This window comes from Gossypium hirsutum, chromosome D04 (assembly GCF_007990345.1).
Source record: "Gossypium hirsutum isolate 1008001.06 chromosome D04, Gossypium_hirsutum_v2.1, whole genome shotgun sequence".
NCBI lineage: Eukaryota > Viridiplantae > Streptophyta > Magnoliopsida > Malvales > Malvaceae > Gossypium > Gossypium hirsutum.
The window spans coordinates 16,666,545-16,694,253 of record NC_053440.1 but is presented as its reverse complement, the minus strand read 5'-3'; the positions used below and the strand labels follow the sequence as shown (position 1 = coordinate 16,694,253).

The 27,709-nt window shown below is 34.2% G+C and overlaps 1 protein-coding gene and 1 pseudogene across 2 annotated transcripts; one reads left to right on the top strand and one right to left on the bottom strand.

Annotated features, from left to right (window-relative positions):
- Positions 1 to 21,039: 21,039 nt before the first annotated feature.
- LOC107898287 (kelch repeat-containing protein At3g27220-like) lies at positions 21,040 to 23,023 on the top strand (annotated as a pseudogene).
- LOC107899701 (uncharacterized) lies at positions 22,882 to 27,288 on the bottom strand. Of its 2 annotated transcripts, XR_001684795.2 has the most exons (13): positions 26,742 to 27,286; positions 26,561 to 26,636; positions 25,918 to 26,123; positions 25,714 to 25,800; positions 25,530 to 25,622; positions 25,165 to 25,319; positions 24,937 to 25,021; positions 24,555 to 24,641; positions 24,358 to 24,477; positions 23,958 to 24,059; positions 23,701 to 23,871; positions 23,514 to 23,612; positions 22,882 to 23,234 (listed from the first exon to the last, which is right to left on the bottom strand). XR_001684795.2 is itself a non-coding variant. In XM_016825472.2 (12 exons), the coding sequence occupies exons 1-11, from the start codon at positions 27,054 to 27,056 to the stop codon at positions 23,704 to 23,706; spliced, it is 1,494 nt and encodes a 497-aa protein (XP_016680961.1). In that variant the 5' UTR covers positions 27,057 to 27,288; the 3' UTR covers positions 22,882 to 23,234; positions 23,701 to 23,703. The 2 variants fall into 2 exon arrangements, 1 of the variants encoding a protein (XP_016680961.1); XM_016825472.2 differs by lacking the exon at positions 23,514 to 23,612 and having other exon boundaries at positions 26,742 to 27,288.
- Positions 27,289 to 27,709: the final 421 nt, after the last annotated feature.

Genomic DNA, 27,709 nt, shown 5'->3' with positions numbered 1-27,709 from the left:
TTTTTCTAATAAAAACATTATAAAAATATAAAAACTTATAAAATTTATTTTTAAAAAATTAATCTTTCCACCTATCTCCTTCTCCACTCTTTCTCCCATGCCACAGTGCTTCACTCAAGCTCCATTAGGGCATTATTGAGGTCCAGGGGCGAAACCAGAACATTCTTTTAAGGGGACCGAATGAAATTTTAATTTTTCATATTTTATATCTTTATAACTTTTAAAGAATTAAATCGATTTTTTATAATATTAGGGGGCCAAAGTATAATTTTGACCTTTACTAATTTAAATTTTTTTAAAAAAATTTAAGGGCTTAAATAGCAATTTTACATTTTAGGGGGGTCGGGGCCCATGCTAGCCTCGCTCTAGATTCGCCACTGTTGAGGTCCCTAACCACCGATCAAGTTGTACATATTCACCCATCATTGCACCTCCATTCCAACTCATACAATTGCTCTTCCATCCTAGAATATAGGAACATAGATGTGGTTGTTGGGGCTGAGAGTACATTGGACAAGACCCAAGTATAATAAATTTTAGATCCATTTATGGGTTTATTCGTTTGTGGTGTTCATAGTGTGACTTATCACAATCCTGAGTAAGTGATGGACCATGTGTGCACGACTCATATACTTTGATATATTAAAAGCTTGAGCTAAGTTGGAAATATCGCCGGAAGCTGGTAAGTTCAGTATACGACTTATGCATGATAAAGTTTCACTTACAATAGTGGGATTCATAGTCCAATAAAAAGGGTAAATGATATCCTCTTACTGGCATACATGATAAATGAAAAAGTAATGTGGCAACGGGTCAATTGTCTAAAGAAAAATTAGTTAATTACTATATCTTAATAATTGACTTTTTCATTAAGGAAGATGTAATGATTAGCATGAAACAAAATAGAATCATATTGGGAAAATGAATTTTATTGCAAAGAGATTAAGGATGTCCTATAAGGGTAACACACATATGACAAGGTCATTGGACGAGTACTTGATAAGCAACTTTAGTAATGGTATATAATGGGGAGAGCTTAGTCATGGTACTTTAGTGGAATATCTTCATAACAAAATAATGTTGTAATTAACAAATGAAGAGTTAGAACTTAATTACGAATTATTTGAGCTCTAATTATATATGTCCAATTTGTCCTTCCACTAGCCCGATATATCCTTGATGGTTTGCATTTGAATAAATGATGTAAATATATGAAAACAACGAATAAGAGAAATAGACCGTATAGATCATTATTCGTAATAAATGTGTTTTCTCGCCATAAACAAGAGATGAAATAGAGATTAAATTAATTTCTTCGATTTATTGTTTAATTAAATTATAATTTAATATTTAAAGTTTGAAGTAAAAATTAAATTAACTAGTCATCGTAGTTTCATAAAACAAGATAATTAAATTTATTTACTCATAGATTCCAATGGGGTAAACTCGCCATGACTTTAATGGGATTGAAATTGGGTTGAGAAAATAATTCTATTTATTTGAATATTTTGGGTATAGGTAAAATTTCTTATTGGATTGAATAAATTATATGAGTTGGTTTAAAAACTAGATAACACATATTTGTACCCAATACATTATGAGACCTAACTACATTCGATGTATAACAATGGGCGACAAATCCTAGTCCTAGAAAGGGGTTGTTGTCACCCACATATTACTCCTAGTGGGAGTATGTTTTTTCCTATTAAAATATTATTATTTGGTCACACCTTATTTGATTGAGACTCTTGTTATTTTCTTTATAAATAGAGACTATGGGCTAAGTCAAATTACACCATTCACAACGAGGTTGCTTTGTCGGAACAAAGCGAAATTATTGCACACAAAATAATACTATTTTTCATAAGTTTTCTAACCTTAGAAAGTTTTCATAAGTTTTAATATAACAACCCAATTTTTAGTGGCGTCAAAAATGGTGGATTTGAACCCTGTTTCTATAGTCTGAGCTCTTAAATATTAATATTTAGTATTTACGAGGTTAATATATAAATATATTAAAGTTTAGTCCAGTAATTTTGTTGAATTGATAGTTAATTAAGGTACATGGACTAAATTGTAAAATTTTTGTCACTATGGATTTTTAATTAGCTAAGGGTTCAAAATGGTAATTAAACCATTTTTTATTCAATAGTGGAAATAGATGCCATCCACTAATTTTAGTTAATCTTGATTAAGATTAATTAATTAAAGTTTAAATTAATTAATTAAGGTTAATTAACTTATAATTAAGGTATAAAAAACAAAATATAAAAAAATGACATTTCTTTCATCTTCTTCATTTGGTTGTGAGAAAAAGAAAGAAAAAGGGTTTCAAAACATTTCAATATTCGATCACTCAATTAGTAAGATTTCTAAGTCTTTTTGTTATAATTATTATGTTTTTGATGTCATATGAGCTTAATTTAGCTAGCCCATGTACCAATTTGTAAAACTATTAAAGCTTCTTAAAGTTTTCATTGATGATTTTGTAAAGAAATTGGTGTTAAATTGATAGATTTTAAGCTTATAAGTGAAAAAGGGCTAGATTGTAAAGTTTAATTGTTAGTTTTTGAATATAAGGACTAAAGTCTATAGATTGTGAAATTGATGTGGAATTTCTATAATTTTAGATAATAGAGGGTCCTAAAAGGATGTAATTGAGATCAGTTATGAAACTGAAGCTCAAAATTGAAAGTTATGGCAAATTTGGTTTTAGTGACTAAATTGAATAAAATGAAAATTTTAGGGGGATTGAAAAAAATGAAATTGATATGATTCATGCATATAATAAGATGATATAAAATGTTTGGAATTGATAAATTGAACCGAATTGTTGTATAGATTGGGAATTGAACCAAACTGAAGATAATTAGGGAAAAGGTAAAATTGTTGATTAGTCTTTAAAGACTTGTTCGTTTTCTATTTTTCCAGGTAAGTTCTTATGGAACCTACAATTTTGTTTCATGTTATAATTAAATTGTAATTATTTTGCTTATTAGTTTATATAAATGTGAATTTGGTGATTTTGACTTCAATTGGACTAAATTGAAAGTATGAAAAATATGATATTTATGAACAGGTACAGGGTACCAAAATGAAAATGGAATGTTTATAAAATTGGTATGATATTTATATGATGTTATAGGGATTTAAATGATATGATTACAGTACTAAGACTCATGTAAACTTAGTAAAGGATTAGGATACGTATGGCATGCCATTAGGGTCAAATATAGAATTGATCAAGGATTTACATGGTTATATGAGATCCAACATTGTTTATAGATTCTTGATTTATATGTATCGTTGGTTTAGCCTGAGCAACCCTGATCACTGTCAACTTGTGTGAGCAACCCTGATCACTGTCAGCTTGTGTGAGCAATATAGTCTCGTCTATCTGAGTTGATTTACTAAGGTTCTCTGGAGTGAAAATGGTAACCTAATGGAAATGAAATTGTTGAAATGATTTGAACATGAATTGAATTATGTATGCTTTCAAATTAAATATGATTTGGATGGTATATGATATTAAATGGAATTATTGTATTTATATATGTTTGTCTTATAAGTTCTTGATGTGTAAGTGAACTAACCTATTGGTTGTATTTATTGATATGCATATGATACTATAAGGATGCTAAGGGATGTCATATAGAATATCAATGTATTTAAATATTTAATTTGTTGTAATGTAAAGGTAAGTTAAGTAAATTTTATATCGACTTACTAAACATTCAGTATGCTTGATTCGGTATTGATTCGGTTATAGAACTAACTCCCTTTTTCCTTGTAGATTGCCAACTTGTGGAATGTGTCTATCGCATCATCGAGAATCTCACACTATTCCATTATTGATTCGGTATTTTTTTCAATTGTTTTAGAGCTCAGTTTTGTGACATGTATATAGGTGTTATGCATTTGTTAACCTTGAATGTTGGAATAGCTTGAAACATTTCCAATGCTTGATTTAGCCATGTTAATGTCTAATGTAAATGGTTTGCTTTTGGAAAATATGGTTGAATTATAAATAATGCTTAAAATAGCATGTTTGAACATTGATTAGTATAGATCAGAAGTTGGTTATTGAATGGCTAATTGGTTGGATGAATTGCTTAAAATTGAATAGGTTGAAATGGTATTATTTATGCCAAATTGAGGTTATATTGAATTGGTTGAATTGAAATGATTAAATGGTTTGTTTTGACAAGTTTTTGGTATGGTGTGGTTAAGTTGAATTTGAGTGTTTTAAACTTGTTAAGTAGAAATCATTTGATATAGGAATTTAGTGGACTGCCTGTAATGTTGCTACATCACACCCTGAATGTCGTGACATTGACTCTATTTTATTTTGAAAACTTTACAAAATGATCCCCAATTTAAAGAGTTAGCTTCGAACTTCAAAGTCACAACACCACTTAGTGAATATCGTGATACCAACCTTTAAAGTCGCGATGTTGAACCCCAAAGTCGCAACACTCATCCTTTATAACTTATAAAAACTTGCAATATGGTCTTCGGTCTAGGAAGCTTGTATTTGATCTTCGATGTCACGACACCAAGCTCCAGCAATTGCGACATTGCCTTAATTATTTCAAAAAACTTTTTTGATAAACTCTTAATTGATTTTGGCATGGTATCGGGCTTTCGTAAGTTCATGCAAGACTTAGTCATGATTTGTATTGAATGTTATGTGAATGATGTATGCCACACCCTAATATCGGCGAATCTGACAAAATAATTAGCAGGTATGCATGTTACCTGTCTTAGTGTACTATTATAGCATAATCTGTCATTTTACAAACTTCTGGCAAGCTAGTTTGGTGCAAAATGTATCCGCTTGTGTAGTATCTAAGGATTTTAGCTTGGGATGTTTTACAATTGAAAAAAGAGTACACCAATCAAATAGTAGGCCTCAGAGTTTTGACTATGCATGACATGCTTACCTATTATATGAGAAACCTATGAGCGATTAGATCGTCTTCAAGAGCACGCCATTATAGTTACCATCAAAGGTATAGTACATCTAGTTTGCTCGAACACTGTGCATTATGGGTTCTGTAACGAGTTTTGTTAGGAGTCAAATGAATGGATTAACTGGTTGAACCAGATCTACACCAGATTCTCTTTTAAAATTTTCTCGATTTTTGTAGGGCATTTAAGGGAGAATATCTATATGTATTCGACACTTGTTAAGATCCACTAAGAGAAACTAAGTATATATAGTAGGAAGGGAACATTTCAGATGGTTTTTCTTTCCATCTGCTCTACGTCCTGGTACTTTTTCCAAAACCTAAACAATCTATTCTTCTTTGTTAGGATTGGAAGATAATATTTTTAGCTTAACCGATCGATATTTCAGTCTCCTAGTAAGTCTGATAGCTCTGCATGTTATGGTTTTGAAAGAGTAAGGATGTTAATAGGCATAAAAATAGTAGGGTGTGAATTGAAGGCCCTCCATTGGAGTCGTCTGTAATTGAAATGTTAGTAAATTGTCTGCAAATGGGATTTTAATGGAAGTTCCATAACCTTTTAGCAGTTACACTTATTGGTTCGAGTAGGATCATCGGAATAGAAACACTAAGTTGAAGTGAAGGTGAGTTCTCAGGTGAGTCCCTAATCTTGACTCCTACAAGTCGTTTCAAAAAGTTTCTTCTTATGATTGATGTTCCAATAAAGGTGCAAGAGTCCGTGAATGACTGTTGAATGTATATACATGATCCCCATATAGTATCTGCATGAATTTAAGTGTGCGATGTGTTGTGTATGGGTGCATGTGGTCCTGTGAAGCCATTGTATGTTCATAATTGGAGCGTATATTATGTTGCATGATTGTATCGATGTGTGGTAAACATGTAAATAAGTATGTTTATGTTATGGGTATGATTAAATTCTACATAAATGTGTATGTATGTTATATGTAAGATACATGATTAAAAATGTTGGAGAAATGGGGGTTTGACGGAGTGTAGAGAAATTATGTGATACGAGATTGGACCCCGCGGTGGTATTCGACGAAGTTCGTTGAGACAGTAAACACGAATTTTGGTATGGCAAATCTGAGTAAAGACCATGGCCATGGCATATTCTAGAAAAGATGGATGGGCCGCATTTATCTACTAGGGTTTCTACGTATTCTAGGGTGATGATGGGCAAACCTCACACGATGGTGAGTTTAGGCAAATCCATATCACAAACACGCCAATTCATGTGGTGCTTTGGTGGCAACCAAACAAAGCCTTTTTAGGCAAGTTATTTGTGAAACCTTTATGGCGTATCCTGTGGAGCCTTTGTGGCGTGTTCAGTAACGCCTAAAGGGTTAGTAATGGTTAGATGCCTTCGTGGCAAAGTCTGGTTATTCATTGAAGTAGTTCCAAAAAAAGCTTACTTTACGATGTCCTAATCTATAATTTCGCCATAGTAATTTGTCAAAAAGAGAATACAGTGTACTTGAAAGTATGGGCAGTGTAAGTGTCCACAAAGTCTAAGCAAATCCATATTCTATAAAATAGGTTATTTGATTCTACGGTATTCGCCAAACTTGGGCACTTTCACGATTTGTAACACAATTATCTGAAGTTCTAATGGATGACTTCAATGTCGCGTTTATCAAAAGAAATTCGTTATTTGAGTTAAGAATTACGAACTGACTAGCATTTTGTCAGCCAACAAATCCAGTATCAGAATTTTCCAAAGGAATGACCCACTTGGGAATTGTTTGAATCAATAAGGGAATCCAAAAAAGGTAAGATTCGTATGTAGATCAATCTAAGAGATCAATTATTATAGGAATTCGTCGAGAGTGGTTTTGATATAAAGATATTCTGTGAAATGCATCAGTTTCTATCTCCAAAGAGATTGTAAAATAGATCAGCAATGACAAGTGAATATTGTAATTCGTCATATGGGTGGAATGAATGTATTACCGACAAGTGTAGAAACAAGCGTATATGAATTCGCCAAGAAAAAGGGAAAGTAACCGCCAACATCAAAAAAGAAATTCAAAACTCTTCAAATGGAGAAGATTTAACGAAAAATGTTCAAGGTAATCTTAGTTAAAATTCATTAAGTTCATGCAAACTTATAAGCGTCTATTTATGATATAGGTACCGAGAAACAAGTTAGCTATTCTGAAGAGACCAAGCCAGGAATGTGCCATGGAGGCTGCTCGAGTGGTGTTATTATACATACAGAGGACACTATAGGGATATGGCAAATTGTATTCTACGCCAAATTGGAGTCTATCTTTAACAAAGTTTTAGGTCGTAATGAGTTGTATACCATAGTTAAGTTTCAATGTATTTAATGAGTACTTCTTTTTAATAGTTGTGAAGAAATAAACAAGAAGTTTGTTGTATTTAAGTTACACTAGTTTTAAAATCTTTATTAAGTGTATAGGTCTTGTAGCACCCAATATTCGAATCTGACAATTAAGTTCAACTAAAAGATGTAACATTGTAACACCCCAATACTCGACCCGATTGTTGGGTCTTAGTTACATGATGTCACATTTATTGCCGAAGCAAATACTATCAATCACATTCAATTTATACCATTAATGCATAAATTCGACCAAAATATACATTTAATACAATATACAATCATCACCAAGTCTTACACAAGCTTATGAAAGCTCAAATAGTAACCCGAGGTTAAAGAATGACCAAATTGTAAAAGTTTCAAAATATAGTGTTGACATCGTGGAGTCAACATTTTCACATCGTGACATCGCTAAACAGTTTGTCACATCACGATGTCAGACCACTCGACATCGCGATGCCACTTACTGTATTGGCCTCGTCGAGACGACAGGGTTCCTCATCTCACTATGACATTACAGGTCTTTTCTTGTCACAACGGCATTCGAACGACATCACAACATAACATAGTGTTTTGGCAATTTATACAGAACAACAACTTGCAATTCTTTCAACCAAGTTTTAACTTATTCAAAACCTATACTAATTAATAAATACAACACTTTTGCATCAACTCATGTACGTAATTGCCTAATTCTTCAATAAGCAAATTTCTTAAACCTATAAGGTAACAACCTAAAGCATTACTTTCAAAACCTGCACATTCATACCAAAATCATCAAGACTTTTAATATTATGGCATACATATATAGTCATACCAATGTAAGTGTATATAAACATAAATTGTACCAAACTTATACATTAGTCTTTTGAACCATAAGTGTATATAAACATAAAGTGTACCAAATTTGACTCAGCCTAGGTACATGCCTTAAAACAGAAAAATGAGATCTATACAAACATTGTTGAGTTCGAGATCTTGACTAGATGCTGAAGTTGATGCTCAGGATCTCGCTTTAAACCTAACCTGCGCACAAGATATAAAATCGTACATTGAGCGACAAAGCTCAATGGTATTCCTATAATTCAAAAAGTAAATGCAAGTTAAATAAATTAAAACACTTAATCAACATGTAATTCAACAAAATACCAAACATCATGAAATAAGGTAACATTTGAATCATGTAAATTATTCAATTCATGTTTTATCTACTACAATTCGTTGTAACACGCCAAACCCAATCCTTTAGGAGGATCTAAATGTGACGTGTCACTACTCGAAAATCATTTTCTTAAAATTTTTCTAGCATAAACATTATAAAACCATAGTGTTTGAAATAAACCTTTAGTAAAATATGAAAAATAAAGTATAAGTCAAATGGCGTGTAGGATTTTAGTAATATATATTTTATCAACCTAAAATAAAATACTTTTAAATCATTCCATAAATTTTAATGACACTTCATTGAGACATAAGTCTTCAACATGAGTCTTAATTATAATTTTTTCTGAAATACAATCAAACATTTGTTGGAAAAACGGGTTTAGAAGACGCAGCGAAAAATAAATTTAAGGAAAAACTAGAGTTTTAATTTATTTCCCAAAAAAAAAATCTTGGTTGTGATATCTAAAGTAATAAACACTTAATCAAAATTATACATTTTCGATTCATCTAGAATGAGCGCTTTGATCGAGTAGTCTTCTCCTCTATCCTCAAGCTCACGTCTGTCGAGTTTGAACACGCTTCGAATCAAAAAAAAATTCACAAAAATTCCCAATGGGGTAATTTTGCAATTTCTCTAAACTTTTTGGTCAAGTCGTAAATTAAAAATATATCACTAGAAATTTTCTGGAATAATCTCTTCAAAGAATTTTCTCTCTACAACTTTCTCTTGAATTCAAGTGTGTGTAAATAATGAACCAAGACTCTCTTTATATATGAAGAGTTTAGAGAGTTCAACTATGATTAAACTTAATAACTTTAATATTTAATTAATATAATATTTATCAAGATAAATATTATATTAAATTTAATATTAAATCTTATTAAAATAATAGAATATTTATCTATAAGATAAACAGTAAATTAAATTTAATACTAAACTATTAAAATAATATTATTTTTGGAATAGTTAATTTGATATTAAATTCTCTAGTGGAGTCCCAGTAGGAGTGCAACTCTTCCACTACTCAACCACCGATGACCAACCGCCGCTGGCCACCAAGACGCCGAAGTTGCAGCCACCAACACCATTGTGTCCAGTGATGTAGGTGCTACACCCCCGAGCTGGTTCGACTGCTACTGGTTTGGTCCGGGTCAATGACGACCTGACTGATCCAGTCTAGCCACCAGTTGGACCGTCGGCCCGGTTTCACATACTATGCTCGGTTCAACCATTTTTTGGGTCTTGGTCTGGGTTTTAGGCTCCCGGGCCGAATTTACGATCTCAGGTCTAATTTTCAAGTTCATTTACTCATTGGGCCAATTTTCTAACTTGAAAATTAACTTAAAAAATATCATATTAATTTTAATTGATTTGATTAATTTAATTTCACTTGATCAAAATTAATTTTTTGAAAAATCACTTAGACTTTCCAAATTAATTTTTCAAGAAAATTCTTTAATCAAATTCTCTAGTTGAACAATTCTCGTGACCACCTAATTTAATTCCACATCAAATAAATTGACTCAATTAAATTATTCTGAAAGTCGTAGAATTTTCTTCTAATTCAAATGCAGTCCAATTGAGCTTTTGTTGAGCTAGCAGAGAGACCAATTGGACATATACAATTAGGCTCTAGTGATTTCAATTATGTCTAGAAGCATTGTTCCTATAATTCAAAATTACTTAATTATGGAGTTAGTCCACAAGAAGTACCATGATTGAAAATTCATTATTGTATACTCTTTACGAAAGCAATTCATTCAACTGTTTTGTCCAATGACCTCGTCATATATGTGTTACCCTCATATGATATTCTTGATTCCTTTTTTATGATTAATATAATCACTGTCACCATTGTGTCTAATTGTCACCATTGTGTCTTTTTAATGATTAATATAATCACTGGCAACAAATGGCTATGACAAATTGCTTGTCCAAGAACAAGTAACTCGTGGCCACGTTCCATATTTATCAATCCACACAATGCCAATAAGAGGATATCATTAACTCTTTAATTAAGTTATGAATTCCACTATTGCTAGTAAAGTCATGTCATACACAAGTCATGTACCTAACATACCAGCTATGGGCTCATTCATCTTTAGAGTATAAGCCTTCACTTATGTCAAAGTACATGAGTTGCATACGCATGGTTAGTGACTAACTTAGGATATAGGTAAATCACACCATGAACATCACAAGTAAATTAATTCACAAATAGATTTAGAATTAATTCATCTTGGGTCCAGTCTAATGTATCATTCTACCAATGAATACATCTATGTTTCTACTTGTGGAGTCAACTGCACCGATAGCAAAGACTAGCCATCTCCGCAATTGAAATTGTAGATGACGTAATAATCCTTCTTACTATTTGAATCAAATGCTCACTTTGATTCTTTTACAAGATTACAGACTCATTTGGATTATCTACTAATGTAAGTTGTCTTTCTCGCAAACGTTCTTTATAATGCTACTTATCTTCAGTTTGAACTTTAAACAATCAATGAGCTAATATTTGCTTGTCACAATATCGCTATACTTGCAAAATATAAAAGATAGAAAATACAAAAGACATAATAGTGAAATATGAAATTAACTTTATTTATTTATCTATCTTTCAAATAAATAGAAAAAAGTTACATGTTTACTACAATATGGGCACATTGCCCAATAACATCACCCTTATCATGCATATACAAAACAATAGAAGTCTCATAGTAGCAGATGTCCTCCGACGTAGTCTAACAAAATGTCTTACTTCAATAGTAAGCCTGAAAAGGAAGAAGGGAAACATGGTAAGTTCAAAAAAACTTAGTGACTTCCAAAAGAAGTCTTATCAATAACCACTAATACTTCAAACAAATCATTTTAAGAGTCAAACACAATCACACAGTTCGCTAGATAGCAAGTACCATACAAAGATTCTCTATACATCATTTTACTATTCCTTTGGCGCATGTACTACGCCCATATGACTATACAGATAAACCTTTTTCATGCCATCAACATACTCAAATCCTTAGTTAGATTCATATCATATATTCCATTCATATTCCTTTGTTTGTATCATTTATCGTGATTTACCAATATGGTTTGCAACATATATTTGCCCTATCAGAGGCTACACAATTATTTTTATGTATCGCGATTTGCTAGTTCAATGTACATTCCATTGAAGGCATCGTCATGATTATTTTTCCTTAACATCATTTCCATGATTCAGTCCATATCATTCTTGTCAGAAGTAGTAGGTGGTGGTTTAAGCATGAAGAATGGCTCTTACACTTTAACACAGGTGTTACAGACCCAGACTGACAACTCTAAACAACCACTTTTCATATACACACAGTTTACCTTTACAGAGCATAAGCACTTAGCTTACACGAAATATAAAATAATAATACTATACACATGGAAGTATGAAGGAACTCACTAGAAATACAGCAAATTCTATATAGCAGGACCTTTTCCTTTATCACTCGGACCTTCTATAGTGTCTTGAGCTAAAATATAAATAATTAAACTTATCATATCATTACACCATTGAAAACAAACATGCATGCAATAAACATTAACACTTAACCAAGAATCAAAAAGCTTCTTTCCTTACATACTAATCTGATACTTATGCATGTAGAGTTAAAAATACGTAAATAATTATGAAAATAACCTAGGGTTCATCAGTATTTACTGGAGAGCTAAAACAAACGTAGGAGTTGAATGAATATAGAGAACCTAACTTCAGACAGGTTTCTGAACTTAAACTTTTCAGAGAATGTAGAGAAGATGAATGCAAAGAAAATACAAAATTCTTTTAGTGAAGACACTAATATCCTTATACATCTAAGCATGGAAACAATATTTAGTGGAAGGATCAGATTATTCCACTAACACTCTTGATTTTCATGATTAAGTGAACTTATCATCATTTAAGTCTTATCAACTACAGTATCTTAGTTTCATTCTAACCAGTTCTCACTTGGCTAACTAAATAATCTTATTAAAATAATAAACAAATCTATTAACTGCAAACTTAACGAACTAACCTAAAGTTTTGGGATGGCACAAAACACCTGGCCATACAAGTTCATCGTCAAATGTCCGGGTATTGGAAGATGGCATGGAGTATCCCAACAAAGATGTTTTTCATACTGCACTGAAACGGTACAGTTTCAAAAATGGCGTGAACTACCACGTCACAAAATCTCGTTCAAAGAAATTAAAGGGAAAGAATGCAATGCGCGACGAAAGGTGCAAATGTAAAATCATGGCATCTTTTTGGAAGAAGATAGGCTTCTGGGCTATAAAGAAGTATTCTGGTCTACATACTTGTGTTACAGTAAGTACGCGATGTGATCACTCGATATTCTAACATAATGTAACCTAATCAAGGTATTCGTTTTTGCTAATAACATAAATTCATGCGTATATTTTGCAAGTGTAAGTCAGGGTCATCCGAGGCTAGACTCCGACATGATATCTAACATAATTCTACCTATGGTGAAAGTGAGTTTTAAAATTCTCATCCTGATGTTGATTGCCAACATCCGTAGCCAGTATGATTTCATGTCATCGTACTATAAGACAGCGTGAACTATCACGTCACAAAATCTCATTCAAAGAAATTCGAGGGAAAGTGTGCAGTACATGACGGAAGATACAAATGAAAAATCATGGCATCTTTTTGGAAGAAGACAGGTTTGTGGACGATAAAGAATTATTTCAGTCCACATACTTGTGTTGAAGCAGCTATGCGATGTGATCACCCGATTTTCTAACATAATGTGTGTAATGGCCCAAAATTCAAAGGCATCAAAAAAGTACAATATTGGGCCTCCGTCTTAGTAAACCAAGTCCGTAAATAATTATTAAGAGTAATTATGAGTCTAGTACTGTGTCTAATTAATTTTTAATTAGATGAATTTAGTTTAATTAAGAGAAATTAGGAAAAAGGACTAAATTGAATTAGGGATGAAAGTTGAATTATAGATTAATAGAAAATAAAAAGGATGGCAATTAAGCCATTAACAAGAAATGAGGCGGCTTATATGTAATAAAAATCTAATATCTTTATGTTATATTTTAATTATAAAATTTATTATTTAAATATAAATTATGTTAAATTAATTTAAATAATTATTATTATATTAAGAAAATAAATTAAATAAAGACAAATGTATGGTGATGATAATAGACAAGTGGGTGATGTTGGTAAATACATGTGTAATAATAATAAACATGTATTTAATAATAAAATATGTATTGCTTATTAATTAAGTAAATATATATTATTATATTATTATAATTAAAAAAATAAAGTAAATTAAAGAAATTAAAGAAATAAAAATGAAACAAAAGAAAAAGAAAGGAGAAAGAAGCAGAGAGCATTTCGAAATAGAGCAGGAGAAAGGAGAAAAAGAAAAACTAGGGTTTGAGGCTTTAAGCTTTAATCTGGTAAGTCAATCAAGTCATTTCTTTTAATTTTGATGTTTTAGAAGTCTTAGAACAAAGTTTTGTTGAATTTAAGTTAAAATTTTGAAAGTTCTTAGATTTTTTAACATGATTCATGTTGAACAAATTATTGAATTAGGGGTTTGATTGATAGAATTTCTAGTTAGAATTGATAAAAGGATTAAATTTTAAAGTAGGCTATAAGTTTTATGTTGTAGGGACTAAATTGAGGAAATTTTGAAATTAGTGAAATATTCTAAAAATTTAGTAGATAAATTTGAGTTTGGAAGAAATTTGAATAGAAATAGAGTGTGAATTAAATTAGAAAAGTAAATAAATTTAGTTAGGATTAAATTGGAATTAAAGTATAAATTAGATAGAAATTCTATTATTATTATAAATTAATATTGTAATTAATAGTGTAAATTATTATTATTATTTTCGTAGCTAACAAGGAACTCAAGGCATCGGCACACAAAGAAAAGGAGAAGATTATTGAGGAATAATATAGCAAATTCGGGTTTGTATTACTATAATTTAAATTATTTATTATTTAATGTTAAATTTAAATTATGTGTATGGTAAGCAAATAATAAGGTAAGTGACTTTAATGAATTGAATTTGGAAAATTAAATTGAATGAGAAAAGTATGTGTTGGTATTGAATTGTGTTTTGATTAGTGAATGGAAAAGTATAATTGATATTGAAAATGAATTCTTGAAATAAAAGTGAAAATTGAATAGTGACCTTAAATTTGGTATGAAAGTGAGAATTTAATTGAGATTTGGAATACCCTATTAACTAGTCGGGCTAAGTCGGATATAGTTGGCATGCCATAGGATTTGAAAGAGTACGGGATTTATCGGCTTTGCCAATCATGCACTTTATGTGTCGTATATCAGGCACTTTATGTGTCGTATTTCAGGCACCCCGTGTGTCATTTCAGGCACTTATGTGTCGTATACTGATCAGGTACTATGTACCGTTTTAGGCACAATGTGCCGTATTGATGTGTTTGGGTTGGAATCCGTGTATCCGTAAAAGTCCAAATTGTTAATAGGGTGAATAATTGAAATGAGAAATTTATATGAATCTGATTGATCGTAATATTGAAAATATTGAAGAAATGAGAAAAATGAATTGTTGATTGAAATTGAAATTGGAAATGGAAAACATGAACTAAATGTTCATGTAGTAAATGTAATTAAAGTTATGACATATGATTAAAACATAGTTAAAAGTGTATTGTTAATACTAATATAGTTTAAGAATGAATTAATGTAAGAGAAAATCAATTGTTATATACTTGATATTTATATTTTATTATAGTTATTACAGTTTGAATTATGGTATTACCACTGAGTATAAAATACTCAGCGTACGGTTGTTTCCGTGTGCAGGTTGAAAGGAGTCCAGAGTCTCAGTTCAGCATCCAGAACAATCCCGACTCCAGCGTAAATTTTGGTGATGTTTTCTCCCTTAGTTAAAAGTGGCATGTTCTAGGAGTTGTATAGGTTATATAGATGTGCTTGTAATGTTGATAGTAAAAATGGTATACCATATTTTGATATTAGTTTAATAAAATGGTAAAGATTATATTATATAATTTGGCATTATGTTAGAATGGAAAATGAATGAAGTTATTAGTTAATTTTGAATGATATTATGAATGTTTAGTTATTAAATTACTATGTTAATGAATTGGTCATGATTTAAGTATATTTGAGTTTAAATTGTTTTTAGTTGTGCCATTGGTTTTGGATTGGTTGTTGTTTGAAAATTGCTGGGAAGGTTAGACGTTTATAAATGGGTTATATTGATTTTTTTTTTAAATTTGGAGTACTCGAACAAGTCCCGTTCCATTGTTAATATGTGATTTAACTTCGAGGGTTCATTAAAAGGGGATTTTATGATTTAATTTTTATATGTTTGTTATTTACTTGTGAATTGCTCATAAATTTACCAATATATTTTGTAATGCCTCGTAACCCTATTTCGGCTACGGTTTGGGTTAGGGGGTGTTACAATGTGACCTAACTAAGGTCTTCGTTTATGCCAATAACATAACTTCATGGGTATACTTCGTAGGTGTAGGCCAAGATCATTCGAGGCTAGACTCTGACATGATATCTAACATAATTCTACCCATGGTGAAAACGAGTCGCAAAATTCTCGTCTCAATGTTGATTTCCAACATCCGTAGCTAGTATGATTACACGTCATCGTACTATAAGGCATGGGTCACAAAACAAAAAGCTATGGATAAGTTGCATCGTGGTTGGGACAGGTCATACAACGATTTGTGGAAATGGTTTCAGGTACTAGATTGGTACGTACCAGGTTTCATAATCGATCTAGAAACACCCCCACCGTACTTCGATGATCGCTTGGTCCTTGGGAAAAGAGTGTTTCACCGATTCTTTTCAAACTTCGATCAATGTAGGGAAGTTTTCCGGTACTGCAATCCTTTGGTACAAATTGACAGCACATGGTTGTATGGGAGGTATGAGCACCGGTTGTTGATAGTCATTGCCTAGGATGGTAATCGTAGGATTCTGTCGATAGTGTTAGCAATAACTCCATCCGAAAAGGTAGATGATTCAGATTTCTTTCTTAGTTGATTGCACCACCTCGTTTACCCACAGCCCAACATATGTGCCGTATCTAATAGAGAACTCGAAAACTTGGTTACTATTGAACAGCATGGTAGCCTTTGGGATCACACACACCATAGGTATTGTATACAACATGTCGACTCCAACTACCACACAAAATGGCTTTCAAAAATTGAGCGAGCTCTATGCATTAACACAGGTACGTAGCTGCCACTATTTCTACAATCATGTTGTACTATATTTCATTCATTGTTTGCATTCATGGGTATACTTTTCTCAACGGGGTACGAGTTCATCCAATTTCGTTTCCATGAAATGTTGGATAACTTACGCACCATCAATAGCACTGATACGAACTACCTCACCAACATGCCCTTTGAACAGTGGTCATAATCATATGATAGGGGTCTACGATACGGACACATGACAATGAACCTAGCAAAATGCATCAATTTTGTACTAAAAGGAACGTGTCATCAATAACCTTAATTTTTAAAGAAATATACTTTCGTCTGGTTGCCTTATTTCCAAAACTGGCGGCGGTATATGCTAGGCAAATAGCGGGCAGTTACGTTTGGTGCGAGGATGTCATGAAAGAAATTAAACGAAATGCAGATAGAGCGAACACTATGTATGTAGTGTGCCACTCGCGTCCAAACTTGAGATTTCGGGTCACGGAGTACGCTAGGCCTGACCATGACATGTCAACGGCATCATACCGTGTTGACCTGCCAGAAGGGACTTGCAATTGTGGGAGATTTCAGGTACTTCGATTCCCAAGCACACATGTAATTTCCACATGTGCAAATGTACGAATTGAGAACACACATTATATTAACGAGTGTACAGGCTAGAATGCATACACAATGTATGGATATCTGAATTCTCACATGTCCTAAATGAGAGTATATGGTCGCCAGTGTCTAGCGCCCTGTTTGAGTTGGCCCCAAACATGAACTTGCGTCACATCTCGAAAGGTTGTTCGACTTCCACTCGAATACGCACCAATATAGATGTTCAGGAGAAGGACAATCAATAGAGGTTATGTAGGTACTGTAGAAACCTAAGGTATACAAAGGCAACATGTTTCATATTGTGGGATACACCGAGGCCTCAACATCGCTAGCATTCATTTTTTTGCGATATAAAATTGATTACAATGCTTCTTCTTTTTTTGTATAAATTTTTTTCTTTTTTTTTGTATTTCATTTGTATTTACCACTGTCTACTAACATTCATATAGTGGAAAATTTGTTACTTTAAGCGCTACTTCAAGTACCAATTAAAATTTCTCTCGCGATTGAACTTTTACCATTTTTATGATTTAGTCCTTGTACCTTAATTATTCACTAGTTCGATAAAGGTACTTATCCAAAGTTACATATTTCATATCAAATATTATATATGGAAAATTACGTATAACTTACATTAGAATTTAACAAAAAAAAGAGTTATAATAGAAATATAAAAAAATCATTTTTTTAATGTCATTTATATTTACATCACAAAAAGTAAATGAAAAATACATCATCAGAGTCGTCGGGCCAAATGTTTGCCACAAGACGGTGGCTGACGATTGCACGTAGGATTTCTACATACAAGTTGTGGTGTCGGCTCCTCCTCTTGATCGTTATCATCGTTTTCATCTTCTTCATCTTCACATTGACCCTCGTACTCATCTTCATCTCCACCGTCGTCTTCATCTTCATCTCTACTCTCGGCTTCGTCTCTATCGCCTTCCTCCATGCTTGAGTGCGATGTTGTCCTAGCCTCCCATCATGTTTCACTCCACGAGAAAGTGGTTGCACCGGTGACCCACCTCGATAAAATAACGACGAGGTGGGTGTTTGTAACACTACAGATGAATAACCGTACAACATCACAAAACTCAAATACGTCAAAATTGATGTGGGCATTGATAACAGTATTGGTGTTGCCATCGGTGTCGGTACATGCACCAGCATCTGAGTCAATATTTGCTTTAACATCGACGTCGACATCCTGTAATATGTTGGGGACGGAGGTGCCTCAAAATACGTATCTACGGGAGGTGTAGGTGCAAGGTGCTGCAGTGGTGCATAGTGTGGTGCAAAAAGTGATGCTTGTGAATAAAACATGAGATTAGTGAAATGAACAAGAACAAATTTATGGAACTGATCAGGATGTGGTGCAGATATTGGTGGAATTTGTTGGGTTGGAGTTGGGGACGAACCTATGTTGTTGGGCGGTCATCGTGGCCTATTTTGGTGAAGTTGCCTAATCCTCGCCTCCACCTACAGTAGATATAGTTTGCCAGTAACTCTGAACTAAGGCATGTACAGTGAACAGATCGTCATGTCCGATAAGATAAAAGGCTCGCAGATGGCTAAGAATTCTATCCTATAACCCAAAATGTCGATGTACTCCTTGTGGTAATCTCTTCAATTTTCGTTAGTCTTCCCCAGCAAATCAAGCTTGTGCAGTGCTTCCATGTCTCGCGGTGGCGGCGAAATTTTTTGCCTCCACCCAAACTGTCGCATCACTCAATCCGATTCGTGAATCTCCACCATCACATACACTATCAATGGCACCTTCGCGTCCCACATACTCTGAATGGCCAAAAATTCGAGTGGAACACATTCTATGATATTCGGATCAGCGTATGGCATCCATTCAAATTGCAGTGCACAATTATAAGTTATGTTATGTACGAAATTTTAAATTTCAATTCATTGAGTAATTATTATAGGTTTGAAAAAAATCAATAACTAACCTTGGCTTTCGAGCACTGATCTAACACAGCAACCGTATATCTTTGAGCTGCTCTGGTAGTCCCACATAACTCGGCCTATGGTTCCACCTATTCAAGCGGTATGTTAATTCAAACATATAATAAAAAAACAACACTTACTATATTAACTACATATTATTGTCAAATTATTTTTACCTTCTCACAATAGGAACGTATAAGGGCCGTTCACTCGGGGATGTAGAAATGGTAGCTACCACCACACCTATGACTGAAGCAAGAGAAGGCAACCATTAATTGACATCTTATCCAGTTCCGTCAGCTGACACAACTCCAGGTACAACGTGACCAACACGGCTGATCCCCAACTCAGTCGTCTGCATTTTTTGAAGTCGACTAGGTGTAGTACCCACCTTATGTGTATCAAATTTTGAGATTTATCGGGCATTAGAATGCCCTCGATTAACCTCAGGATGAATGTTCGAGTGTATTGTTTTTGTACGACGTCGGGCACATCCTTAGGAAGTTCTTTGAAATTAATCTCCAACCACTTCATATCTATTTGACCACTTTGAAACTTGTTCGGCACATTTCCCAAAAATACCTCACAAAGGTCATCTTTATCGAGAACGATCGTTGACCACGTAATAATTGGCCCATCCATCTGTAAATCGAGTTGTAAAGCTACGTCCTCGAGTTTGATTGTACACTCACCACATGGAAGATGGAAAGTGTGTGTTTGGGGCCTCCATCATTCTACAACGCATTGATAAGTGTAGGATTGAGTTTGTAGCCCCCGAGCATACGAGACGCATGCAAGAATCTCGCGTCTTGCAAGTAAACACGAATTTCGATGTCTAAGCTCTTTGACAAATTATGTATGAACCCCTCCAAAACACGATCATCCACCTATTTATATTTAATAAAATAAAATATTTTAAAATATTTTAAAAATTAAAAAATTTTAAATTTAACTTAATTGAAAATAATAAATTTTAAAATTTCTCCTTAGCATTATCGCTTGAGCAGCGGAAATGTGTTTGTCGTCGAAACGAATCAGAGAGCTTGCCATTCGTGAAAATTTAATCGAAATGAATATACAAAATAATTAAATAAAACTGTAGTATTTTTAAACAACGGTATAGGAAAATTTCGAACAAAACTTGAGAAAATTGAGAGAATTGAGAGTTTAGAGAGAATAGAGAATTGGATTTAAGTGAAAAGAATGAAGAATGGTCTGGTATTTATAAGGAAAAAATTTACAATTGGCCCTTTAAAAAATTTTACTGTTGCCAACGTTTAAAAAGTCGTTGGCTTACTTTCCTACCAACTGTATAGAAAGCGCGCCCAGCTACATGCGCTTTCTCTTTCTAAAGATGGTCTATTTCTCTAATTTTCAAAATAAATGACCTAAAAAGACAATTAAAAAAAACATCACATATGGGTAATTTAGCCAAAATAAGTCAGATTGAATTTAGTAAAAAAAAAACCAACCACATTGGCTCGCACCGTTGTGGTTGCCATCCCCAAGAAATAGAAAGACCGTGAAAACAGCAATGTAGGAATGTCCCTGGATTTCAGAATTTCCCAAAAAAACTGAAATAAAATAACACACAGTAATACTCTCAATCTTTGTCGCTTCTCTTTTGTGCGTTTCTAATAAAAGCATTGGCTCCCTTTCGTCTTCTCATTTCGTGTCTCAGAAGGATAAATAGAACTGGAAACACCAACACTCGTATGATCAACCACCCTCAAATGAAATGGCAAAAAATCATCAACCTCAATGGAAGAACAACAATTGCACCAAATTTGTATTGCTTGTCACCTTTGCCTGCCTTGTGGGATTGGCTTGCATTTTAAATCTCGCTTCTTCTTGTTCTTTCTACTCGTCTTATCTTAGCTTCACCTCCAATTGGGTGTCTCACAAACCTCCTTTCTTTGTCGTCCCAAGAGCTGGAGAAGACCCCAAAATTTCTACCAAGGTTTTGTTCCCTTTTAATGGACTGCAATATCCCACTTTTTAACTGTTAACGTTTCCCAAATGTATTTGTAGGTAGGAGAGGGACGTAGCTCTCAGCGATTCATATCAGCAACATTTGCGGACATACCAGCACCTGATTTGCCATGGGAACAAATGCCATCAGCACCGGTTGTACGACTTGATGGATCATCAATACAGATTAACAATCTTTTTTATGTTCTTTCAGGATATGGCACCCTCGACTATGTAAAGATTATTTCTTTTAATTGTTTTTCATCTTCGAAGGTTTAAGCATTGTCTTGAATGTTGTTGGGTGTCATGCAGGTGCATTCTCATGTAGATGTGTATAATTTCACAGATAATACATGGTTTGCGAGGTTTGATGCACCAAAATACATGGCGAATTCACATTTAGGAGTGGCCAGTGATGGGAGATAAATATATGTGGTGTCAGGTCAGTATGGCCCCCAATGTAGAGGCCCCACTTCTGCAACTTATGTTCTTGATACTCAGACAAGGCAATGGCATGACTTTCCTCCTTTACCTGTCCCTAGGCAAGTCACTCTCGTTCGTATTTACATGGATCACACCATACTTTATGAATTTCCATAACACTGCAGCTTTCAACAATTGAAAATTTTAGGTACGCTCCTGCAACTCAGCTGTGGAGAGGCCGACTCCATGTGATGGGGGGCAGCAAAGAAAACCGCCACACGCCTGGATTGGAGCATTGGAGTATAGCTGTAAAAGATGGCAATGCATTGGAGAAAAACTGGCACTCCGAGATCCCGATTCCTCGTGGAGGACCACACAGGTCTCGCTACTGCTCTTTCAGAGACATTCTTTCAAGATTCCCTTCCCTACCCGTCCCCTCCCAACCTCCCTTTTTAACATGATCTAATCATGCAACCCAACGTTTTAACAGAGCTTGTGTTGTGTACAATGATCGGCTGTTTGTAATCGGTGGTCAAGAGGGAGATTTTATGGCAAAACCTGGATCTCCTATCTTCAAATGTTCTCGCAGGAATGAGGTATGTTACAGCTAGTTAATGGAGATTTTATGGCATGTTTTTCTATGTTTGATGTTCCATTTTCTTGGCTTTTCTCAACCTATATTCATCATCTTCAGGTGGTGTACGGTGATGTTTACTTGCTAGAAGGTGAAATGAAGAAATGGAAAGTCTTACCTCCAATGCCAAAACCAAACTCCCATATAGAATGTTCTTGGGTGATTGTCAACAACTCAATCATAATTACAGGCGGTACAACAGAAAAGCATCCAGTGAACAAGAGGATGATACTTGTTGGGGAGGTTTTTCAGTTTAATTTAGACTCACTGGTATGTGCTTTCTCATTCTAAAACATTCCTAGTTCGAATTTGAATATCTACAATCACTTGCGGTCCAGAGTTACAACAAATATCATGCAAACCAACTTAAACAGGGTATATAAATTTGGTAATTGCAGACTTGGTCAGTGATTGGAAAGCTTCCTTACAGGGTGAAGACTACCCTAGCTGCTTTCTGGGATGGATATTTGTATTTTACATCAGGGCAACCAGACAGAGGACCAGATAATCCACAGCCGATGAAGGTCGTTGGAGAGATGTATAGAGCCAAAATTAACGTCTGATTAAATCTTTTCCTATTCAATTTTGATTTATAGCAGTTTATTAACAGAAAAAATGTTAGCATCGTTTATTCATATGTACATAACATACAGACTACTACTCAAACACAAGTTGTAGCTAGCCACTTGAAGGGCATAAGAGAAAGAAAATTATATGCAAGAAGGAAGAAGCAAACGAAGAGTTTATGCATGTTGAAGAACCATTCATTAAAGGCACATCACGGCATCCAATATCTTGGAATAGAAGAACAAGCATGATTCGTTCTCTTAAAGCCCTATTAGATCCACCATCAAACTTCCCCTATTCCATATTGTTCCTTAGAGGTTGCAGATTCTTAAATCTACCTGCAAGAATATGAAGAACAAAGGCACCATGTAGAACATTAAGACAGAAAGTCAAGTGTAAATGTCTGTGCAATGATAATAAAGTATTCAGCAAGTATTTGGCCAATCACCATTTTTGAGAGATTTTCCTAGTTTCTCTACCATCAAGATGATATATTCTCAAAATACCCCAGTTTGGTTAAAGTAGAGTCAATTCATAGTTGCTAAGGATTTCTAAGGGCTGGCAGAATCATGAAATGCTAATTAGCCATATGGTAATTGCAAGTTCCTTGAACTGACCTGATATATACTCTCCCATTGACAGGGGAAATTATCCAAGTAGCGCAAAGAACTTCCACTATTTTGCCTAGTTAAAACCAAGACTGGTAATACAGCAGACTGTTCATTGAAATATACATGAAAATGAGTATCAAATATCAAGTTGACGGTACAAATACAAGAGAGGAGAGTGGGTGAGAGAAAATACCTTTTATTTCAACAGGGGGGCATAAGGTGCAGGGCATGGAGACACAGTGTGATCAGGTAACTGGTCAATCAGATCCATTGTTGCCTGCAAACATGCATGGAGAATTTTCTTTTCCAACCTAACAAGCTGAGTGGCAACTCGTTTCTTGGGATTCAAGTTTGGATCTGACAACTAATGTAACAAAAACATGTTTGTTAAAATCACTTCACCATAAGTTGAGATCTAATCATCAACTTGGTCAAGAGAACCAACATTACCAATGACTCATCTTCATTCAGTGTAGTAGGGTAGCCAGCCAAGCGTCTCTTGAAATAATCAGCAAGCTGGTCTAGCACCGCTCGTTCCATACATGAGCTCACCTATTATGGAAAGTACATTTCACCAGAATTTTAGAAGGAAGGGGGGAAGAAAAGAAAGAGTTCCACTTAGTTTGACTAAATGATTTTTGGAACTTTAATTGCCTATCAAAGGCACAGCTAGAATCATGGTTGTACAAAACATGAGCTACCTGACTCACATTTTGGTCATCTAAGTGAATAAGTTAGGATATCAATTTGAGTAGAACTCTCACAAATCATATATTGGAAACTTGCAATTAGGATTTAGTCATGCAGTGAATAAATTAGGCAATTAACAATTTGCAATAAATGAACTCACCGGGCAGACTGGACCTTGAGAAGAAAGGACAGATTGCATCTCAGAAGGATCTGAAACATAGCCTAATCGCAAATATGGAAGCATATCCGAGACAGCTTCTTTTTCCTTCCCTGCATAAACCTGCAGCATGTACAAAATAAAGACCGGGAGGACAATATCTTACAATAAGCGAACTTATATCGTGTTTGAGATCATACAGGAAAAGCTTGTACAGATAGTTTTCCATTTCTTTGAACAACCAGTCTCTTGTCTTGATATTGAGGATCCTCAGTATTCAAAGCTGCCTGAACACAGTAAATAAAAACTCTGAACATGGATGACACACAAAAACACAAAATCTCAATCTCATTGATACCATCATCTTATAAGTCTTGTACTGAATCCTACGCATTGCTTTAATAAATCCTTATCTCAAAATATATAAGATATTTAAGCATGCAAGACATTTATTCATTAAACAGATAAAACGGATGACAAAGAAATCCATGAAATTGCAATAAGAGTATTCATTAAACAGATAAAACGGATGACAAAGAAATCCATGAAATTGCAATAAGAGTTGGAAAATCCAGATTTTACCTCAACAACCAGGCGATCATAAGAATTATCATCATCAACAAAACCATAGTTTATAAGAAGTTTCGAATTAGGCTGTGGTCCACACCTAAGAAAAGAAGAATGTACTAATGTCAAATTTTGTTTTGGTATATACAAATGGAGCAATAATATAAAAGGCAAAGGTTTCAATGCTTGAGCATAACCGAAATAGAAATCAATGTTATGAACAATAAAAAGACATATTTATACCAGACAACAATAGGTTCCCCAGCCTTATATGGGCGATCAACCACTAGTTCAACAGCACCAGCAACAGCACTTAACATTGCCTTGCAATTGCTCCTGTAAGCTAGCAATGGGGGTCCAAGAGGAACTAATGCAAATCTCCGAGCCAAAGGTACTTTCTGAGTACAAACAAGTTTCAGTTTATCACTCAAACATAACGTTTCAAAATTTCCAGTAAATGAGAAAAATAAAAGAGGGTTTCAGTATATGCAATGCTATCAACAAGGTTTAGCAAACAAGTTGCCATCTGGTGAGTCCTCAAGGGTCGACGATATACTTTTTGGAAAATAGGGAAAACGGCAAAAGGTTATCATCTAAAGAGAATTTACCTGTAAATGCACCACACAAGACTGAACAGCAACAAAGGCTTGTTTGAAAATCTCAAATGGAAAGGCCTCAGTAGGTATATCATAGGGATATTGCTACAATGCAAAGAAATAAAGAAAAATTTACGGTCACACTCTAAACTCTTAAGTTTTGAAAAGGAAAAAGAAAAAAGATGAAAGACAATACCTGAAAGAGAGACCCAGCCATAAACCAAACAGTATCAAGCTCATTATACTCTCTCTTTATTCCTTCAGCCCTTTCAAGAATTTCAGCCTAACTTGCAAACAATAGAACTCGGTCATGAAATTCAATGAACTAAAAAACAGTAAATCAGATATTGAAAAATAACAAGGGTAAGGGGATAAAAAGACAATGTGTTTTTGCAGCTACCTTAGTGGGGCTACCCGTTAGGTAAGCCAATTCATCATCTGACCATAGAAGTGGAGATTCCACAGCCAGCTGGCCCCTTCCACGTTGGCGATCAAGCTCTCTAATATATGGATACCAGAATGATTTCTTTCCTTGCTTCTTCTCATACATTAAGTACAAAGCTAAGCATGCCAATTCTGACAACTTGTTTGTTGTCAAAAGTTCCGCTGTATAAATTAGAAAAGGTCAGGGTAATTACACAACTAAATTAAGTGCAAAAAAGACAAAAAAAATTCTGAACATAGATGCTCCATTAAGTGCTGCAAAGAAATGGAATCCTACTCTACATTGCTTATCTCCTCCTCTTATTAGTCAACATTTACCACAACGCTATAGAAGTGTAGGTGGACAAACAAATCTCTACAATATCTAGATTTGCAAGTTAGAAATATACAGGGCAGACTAGGAACAAAAATGTAGAGAAACAGCTGTAACTACGGTCTAAACTACCATTTAAGTCCATAATACCCTTCGCCCATTCGAAGAAAATTACCAAGATATTTCATGTATACACAAAAACCCCTCATATAAATCAAGTTTCGAGTATTGAAAGGAATATTCATTGCTATATGAAATCTTCAACACCTTATATAATGCACCTTACCAACAGTCTCATTTCCCAGCACTCTCTCAAGCGTTACAACCAATGAATTCGGCACCGAAAAAGCCACGTCACCCGCCTACATAACCAAGAACAAAGAACCCAAAAAAAAATGGCAATTTTGACAGGATCCCAGAACAGAATACGCCAAACAGAACCAAATAATTTAAGCCATTTTAATTACCCGAAGATCCTCACAGGCAGCGACGTAATGTATAGGTCTATGCTTCTCATCATAAGAAGGCCTCTCTTTGAGAACAACTTTACAGGGTGGCAAGCCATTTTTGTGCATCCAAGATTTCAAGTCCCCCAATTCAGCATCTTTCTTGCTGCTAACTTCTTTTCCGGAGCCAGTCACAAGGGTATCAGAAGTTGAGGCCAGACAAAGATTGTTCCTTTTTCTAGAAAAGAATCTGGGGTTAGGGTTCTTGGAGGATGGAAGTGAAAGGTGAGGCAAAGCAGACAAATTGAATTTGTTATGCAAACAAGTGAGCTCCATGAAGGAAGCTGCTTGAAAGAAACTGGAGAAGCGAGAAGACGGCTGAGGTTTGTAACTTTTCTTGAAGATATTATTTTTGGGGAAGGGAAGGGATAAGAGAAGAAGAGTGGGGTCTAGACTGGGGTATACTTGGATTGTATTGGCTTAGGGGCAAACAAAAATCAGGGTGTTTTTATGTGAACCATGAAGAAACCATGTGGTATTTTGATCTTGATTTCTACCGATTTCTTAGAGTTGAAAGTTGGTAGCCTCTTTATGCATTTCCTAAACATGATATTGCCTTTAAACCTATTTTCTCTCTAAATTATTGTAAAATTACTGTAACAACAATGTCAAACTTGTCGATATATTTCTTTTTTATATATGGTTAAGCATCTTTTATTTCCAGTTAGTTTTGAGAATTTGAATTAATCCTTCTTATGATCTTAGTTTACAGCAAGTAGCATACACTATAATTAATTAATCACAAGCATCAACTCAAATCACATAAATGCTAATTAGCTTTCCGTGAGAAAACTTTTTATCAGTAATAAAGCCTCAAGCGTGTTTGTATGAACCTTAGAATTACTTCAACTTTGGAGACCCTACTCTTTGTAGGTGATTTCTAGTATTCAAACCATTTTCACATCAACAGAGCTGCCTCTTCCTCAGGT

What these genes read in the sequence shown, in the direction of transcription:
- LOC107899701 (XM_016825472.2), bottom strand. Translation starts at nt 27,056, where the DNA reads ATGGAGCTCACTTGTTTGCATAACAAATTCAATTTGTCTGCTTTGCCT. An exon ending in GCTGGGAAATGAGACTGTTG is followed by an intron (nt 26,124 to 26,560) that starts GTAAGGTGCATT and finishes TAATTTATACAG; the next exon opens with CGGAACTTTTGACAACAAAC. An exon ending in CTCAAGGTCCAGTCTGCCCG is followed by an intron (nt 24,060 to 24,357) that starts GTGAGTTCATTT and finishes TTTCCATAATAG; the next exon opens with GTGAGCTCATGTATGGAACG.